This window comes from Atractosteus spatula, chromosome 10 (genome assembly GCF_055471065.1).
Source record: "Atractosteus spatula isolate fAtrSpa1 chromosome 10, fAtrSpa1.hap1, whole genome shotgun sequence".
NCBI classification, from domain to species: domain Eukaryota; kingdom Metazoa; phylum Chordata; class Actinopteri; order Semionotiformes; family Lepisosteidae; genus Atractosteus; species Atractosteus spatula.
In genome coordinates, this window is record NC_142715.1 from 24,356,733 (window position 1) to 24,362,930 (window position 6,198).

The 6,198-nt window shown below is 43.0% G+C and overlaps 1 protein-coding gene across 1 annotated transcript in view; it reads right to left on the minus strand.

Annotated features, from left to right (window-relative positions):
• Positions 1-1,302: 1,302 nt before the first annotated feature.
• Positions 1,303-6,198, minus strand: part of LOC148826073 (uncharacterized) — a 588,722-nt gene continuing 583,826 nt past the window's right edge. Inside the window, 1 exon segment of the mRNA XM_088926251.1 lies at positions 1,303-2,374. Within this exon segment, the coding sequence (XP_088782377.1) occupies positions 1,303-2,374 (1,072 nt within the window).

The following is a 6,198-nucleotide window of genomic DNA, read 5'->3' on the forward strand; positions in this document are numbered from 1 at the left end:
TTTATCGAATGTTAAAAAATGTTTTGTTAAACTTATATCGAGGAAAATTTCATCGCTATAATTATCGTTATCGAATTATCGCCCAGCCCTACCTCTAACCATATATGTATAATAGTCCTCTAAAGTTAACCAGAACACCAACCATATATGTATAATAGTCCTCTAAGTTTATCCGTATACTAGAACTCCAACCATTTATGTATAATGAACATCTAATCACAGACGTATAACGATAGACGTATATTAGAATTTCATTCTAGACGAATTGCGGACCACATTTATACGTCTAAGGTATGCGTTTAATAGACATATATTATATGTCTTTTGCCCACTGGGTAAATACTCTAAAGCAAGTACATCACTCATACGAATTAAATTGATATCAACTGGCATTGAGGTAACAATTGAATTCTCAAGCTGTAATGCAGAATGTTGAATACTCATCCGCTCTATAGGGATTCAGATCTCCCGCGGACGCAAAGAAGCAGTGGCAGGCTGTTGCCGTGTCCAATCGGCGCTCTGTGGCCCAGTGCAAGGCAGTGCTGGTTCGACGTGAGAGAAGGAGAAGGAGGGAGAGATTTCTGCTGTGGTGCGCTGCTAATGCTCTCTGAAGACCGGCTAGTTAGTGTTGGCTGAAACTAGCAGAGTTTGCACACAGAAAAGTCACAATCTTTAGACAGGAAGAAGACTGGTTCGTTCCCGATGTAGCGCGAGTTCTGAATACTGATATACAGCTGTCCACAGTTCCGACCGTAGTTCACTCGTTGATCAGGTGAGCGTTTGCGGTGGGTTCACGAGGCTTGCTGCTGGGCTAACCTCGGGTGGATCCTTTGGTTACACGCTGGCAACCTCCGTTCTCAACTCTTAGAACACGGAAAAGTCCTGGCACTGGGACACACTGGCCGTTACGTGACTGTCTGAGCTGAGTCTGAGGATGTCCAGGAGGACCTGGAGTTTTACCTGGAGAACTACAGTCGCAAATTGGTTGCCTACATTTATTGGTGCCCCGTGTGAGGATGAGTAGCCATGAACTCTGACCTTGGGGTTGTAAACCACTTGGGATGAGACTCTCCCTTGGAATCTCCCAGACAGTGAGGCACCAGAGATGACCATTCATTAGGGTGGCTGATGTGTCTCAGCTTTGGGAGTTGTTCCTTATCAGGACACTCTATCAGCTACAAAAACACCTTAAATGTGAACCAAATGGAAAGGCCTCTCTGTATCAAGCACCACTGGAGATGAGGGAGAGAGACTGGCAAGGGAGCAGCAAACTTAATTCCTGTATTTTAATAAACCTTGCCGCTACAATTGTCTCTCTCCTGTGTGAATGCGCTGGTGGGTTTTTAAGTCACTTGACCGACTAAAACTCTTCCCACACTGACTGCAGCTGAACGGTCTCTCTCCTGTGTGAATGTGCTGGTGGGTTATTAAGCTACTTGACTGACTAAAACTCTTCCCACACTGACTACAGATGAACAGTCTCTCTCCTGTGTGATTGCGCTGGTGGGATATTAAGTTACCTGACTGACTAAAACTCTTCCCACACAGACTGCAGCTGAATGGTCTCTCTCCTGTGTGAATGCGCAGGTGGGTTTTTAAGTGACTTGACTTACTAAAACTCTTCCCACACTGACTGCAGCTGAACGGTCTCTCTCCTGTGTGAATGTGCTGGTGGGTTATTAAGCTACTTGACTGACTAAAACTCTTCCCACACTGACTACAGATGAACAGTCTCTCTCCTGTGTGATTGCGCTGGTGGGATATTAAGTTACCTGACTGACTAAAACTCTTCCCACACAGACTGCAGCTGAATGGTCTCTCTCCTGTGTGAATGCGCAGGTGGGTTTTTAAGTGACTTGACTTACTAAAACTCTTCCCACACTGACTGCAGCTGAACGGTCTCTCTCCTGTGTGAATGTGCTGGTGGGTTTTTAAGTCACCTGACCGACTAAAACTCTTCCCACACTGACTGCAGCTGAAAGGTCTCTCTCCTGTGTGAATGTGCTGGTGGGTTTTTAAGTCACCTGACCGACTAAAACGCGTCCCACACTGACTGCAGCTGAATGGTCTCTCTCCTGTGTGAATGCGGTGATGTTGTTTTAAGATGTGTAATTGACTAAAACTCTTTCCACACTGACTACAGCTGAAAGGTCTCTCTCCTGTGTGAATGCGCTGATGCCTTTTTAAGTGACTTGACTTACTAAAACTCTTCCCACACTGACTGCAGCTAAAAGGTCTCTCTCCTGTGTGAATGCGCTGGTGTGATTGTAAGTGGCTTATTTGACTAAAACTCTTCCCACACTGACTGCAGCTGAATGGTCTCTCTCCTGTGTGAATGCGGTGATGTCGTTTTAAGATGTGTGATTGACTAAAACTCTTCCCACACTGACTGCAGCTGAACGGTCTCTCTCCTGTGTGAAGGTGCTGATAGGGTTTTGAACTGCTAGACTGACAGAAACGCTGCTCCTCCCTGTGCCATAATGGCAGTTTGTCCACTCCATCTGAGCAAGGCCTTGAGTGATTCTTCCTCATCCTCTGATCGTGCTGGGGTCTCTTATTCTGCAAATGCTCCATGGAATGGTCTTGCTCTATGTGATGAAAGTGAGATTTGTTTTCTTCATTACATCCCTCAGTGTGCTGCTCAGCAGTGTGAATCATCTGGGACTCCATCTCCAGCTCTCTGAGACTTAAACCATCCAGTTCATTCAGTTGTTCCTCTCTTTGCCCAAGAACAGACACACTCTCCAGTTCGTTAAAACTTTCAACGATTTTCTCAGTAACCAGATTATTAAACCTGTGTGTAAAGTCATCAGATGCTAAGGGATCATATGATTGTTTGAGACTGTGCAATGACAGTCTCTCCACTTGAACAGAACAAGGCCTAATTATCAAGCCCTGTAGGAGCTGCTGTTGCTCCTCCCTGTACTGACTCTCCTCTCGGTGCTGTATCTCAACACTGTTCTCTTCACCAGGTACATCAGTCTGCTGCTCTGCACAGTCAATCAACTGGGGCTCCATGTCCTGCTCTGTAAGATTAAAGACATCCAGTTCTTCACTGTGCTCTTGTACAGAGACACAGCCCAGTTCATTACAACCTTGTGTAATATTGTTCGAGTCCAGATTATTCATCTTCTCTGTAAAATCATCACATACTAAGAGCCCAGGTGTCTCACTCTCAGGGTCTGTCTTCATCGTGGGCACAGAGTCCAGATCCTTGACACTCTGTCTGCTCTCGGTGTCCTGCTCCCTGAGTTTCTCTTTCTCTTGTGCAGCAGTGAGCACTGTCTCCTGCATCAGACTGGAGCCCCACTCCTCCTCACTGTGCTGCTGTTCAAGAGGAGCCCTTTCCCCAGCTTCAGAGAGAGTACTGGCCTCTGAGCCTGTAAACACAGGACAAGAAAACAAGACCTTTATAATAATAATAAAAAAACTATTTTATATAGCACCTTCTCTGACCAGAAATACAGATAAAATGACTGAGCTAATCGTTTCATGTTTGTGCATAAGACCCCTGTAAATACAAACACGTGGATAATGCCAGTTTTTCCAAAGAACCTAGATATATGTTCACTTCTGTTGTGTGAAAATAAAAATAATTTCCAATATTGCCACGGTGTTCATGTGTGAGATGATAGACTCTTGTTTCTCGGTTGTGTTATGAACTGTGTAAACTTTGTACATAGTGCCCCTTAAAAAAAAAAAGTCCTGAAGTCCTGGTTCCTTTTCACTTTGGCTTTGCATAAAAAAGAGCAACAATGGTTCAGAATGTTCCAAATTCAAGTCTTTTTAAATACATGGCTCGACAGACAGGTCGAATCTTCACACGTCCCTTGATGCCTGTTTATTTAAGAAGGAGACAATGCGAAACTGATTACTTCTAATGATTTTTAAAAAAGCTCACCGCTACGAGGTATTAAGATGTGTTCGTTAAAGCCTCTTTGTAAGAACATACAATTTCGCTAATGTCGCTTTTTAAGGCTACACTTGAAACTCTTCTAATTCGGGTATGATATTGGAGACAAATTTAATTTTCTTGTTCACACAAAAGCATAGAAGATAATGATATTAAATGCAAAATCCACCACGGCCCCCCCGTACCTGGGCAAACAGAGGAACAAAGTTGCAGAATTGTTACTCTCGCGCTGGTAACAGAGCGCTTGAACTCGGTTGACGGATTTACTCGAGGTCAAAGTCACCATGCATGGTCACGTGATCAATGGAAAAACAAGGCGCTCTGGAATGAAAGCAGCACAAACGCTATTTTTAACAGCACAAACCGACGCAAACATAGCACTAACGAATGAGGTAAGTTTCATCGTTTGTGCTGTCTGTAGGGGGGCAGCTTTACGGAGCTAATTAACCCCCCTCTCAGTGCAGTGTTAATGTACTGGAGTGTCCAGTCAGTGTGTCTGTATGAACCCCTCTCTCACTCAGTGCAGTGTTCATGTACTGGAGTGTCCAGTCAGTGTGTCTGTGTGAACCCCTCTCTCTCTCAGTGCAGTGTTCATGTACTGGAGTGTCCAGTCAGTGTGTCTGTATGAACCCCTCTCTCTCTCAGTGCAGTGTTCATGTACTGGAGTGTCCAGTCAGTGTGTCTGTATTAACCCCTCTCTCTCAGTGCAGTGTTAATGTACTGCAGTGTCCAGTCGGTGTGTCTGTATTAACCCCTCTCTTTCTCAATGCAGTGTTAATGTAAATGTCATGTATTACTATTATTTCTGTAGTCTTACTTTTTACACGGTAATTAGGTTTCTGACAAAGCTTGTATATCTAAAATCACGTATTATCAGAAACCCACTTAAACCCTCTTATTCCTCTGTGCTTAAACAACCCAAATTGATTGCAAGTATACTAGACGTGTGTTGTAGCAATTGTTTGCTAATGTCGCTTTTTAAGGCTACACTTGAAACTCTTCTAATTCGGGTATGATATTGGAGACAAATTTAATTTTCCTGTTCACACAAACGCATAGAAGATAATGATATTAAATGCAAAATCCACCGCAAACAGAGGAACAAAGTTGCAGAATTGTTACTCTCGCGCTGGTAACAGAGTGCTTTAACTAAGTTGACGGATTTACTCGAGATCAAAGTCACCATGCATGGTCACGTGATCAATGGAAAAGCAAGGCGCTCGGGAATGAAAGCAGCACAAACGCTACTTTCAACAGCACAAACCGGCACTATCCCAGCACTAACGAATGAGACCGGTCCGGTTCTCCTAAGACGTTGTAGGGGGGCTGAGTGACGTCACAACCCCCCAAAAAGAAGGCGCTATATCTCGTGAAAGAAAGTAGCTGGGAAGTTACTTTCAACGGCACAAACACAGCACTAATGATTGAGACCGTTCCGGTTCCCCAACGACGTTGAAGGGGGCTGAGTGACGTCACGACCCCGAAAAAACAAAGCGCTATATCTTGGGAACGAAAGCAGCACAGAAGCTACGTTCAACGGCACAAACATAGCACTAACGAATCACGTGGGTTTCATTGTTTGTGCTGTCTGTAGGAGGGGCAACTTCACGGAGCATACTATTTGAATGCAGAATCTCTTCCTGCGTGTTTAAGTGTTTAGAGAAAATTCCCACGACACTACTAAAAACTTTGCCCCTCTACTGAGCATATACTATATTTTCCTGATATAGGAAACAGAGCAAATAAAAGAATCACCATTTAATTACATGCAATACCAGATGCAATCTCTTACCATCTTAAGAGCAAGAGTTCACATGAAAGTACATCAAAACCTGATAGTTTCAACAAAAAAGTGTCTCTTGTGGGACAAATATTCAGGAAGCCGCTACAAATAATCATCTGGTACCAATTTTTCTATGTATATCACCATTCTCTCTTGTGTGTTAGACTTTCAGCGATCCACAACCTTGAATTACAATGGAAAATGGTTTTATATATATACTATGTACCAAGATCTCTCAGTAACAAAAACAAAACCACAATAATATTATAAGAAGAAGGAGACATGTTCTCCTGGTTCTGTGGCTGAACCATATATATACACACAAGAATATGCAAAAACTTTGTTTTAATCTGAAATTGTATATACAAAGATTTTAAAGTCACTACGTACAATAGATATTTATCATTAAAATCTTAAAATCATTCACTGATGATAACTTCTCAGTAATATGTATATTATATTGACATTTATATTGGTTATATATACATATCACAGCGTGTTA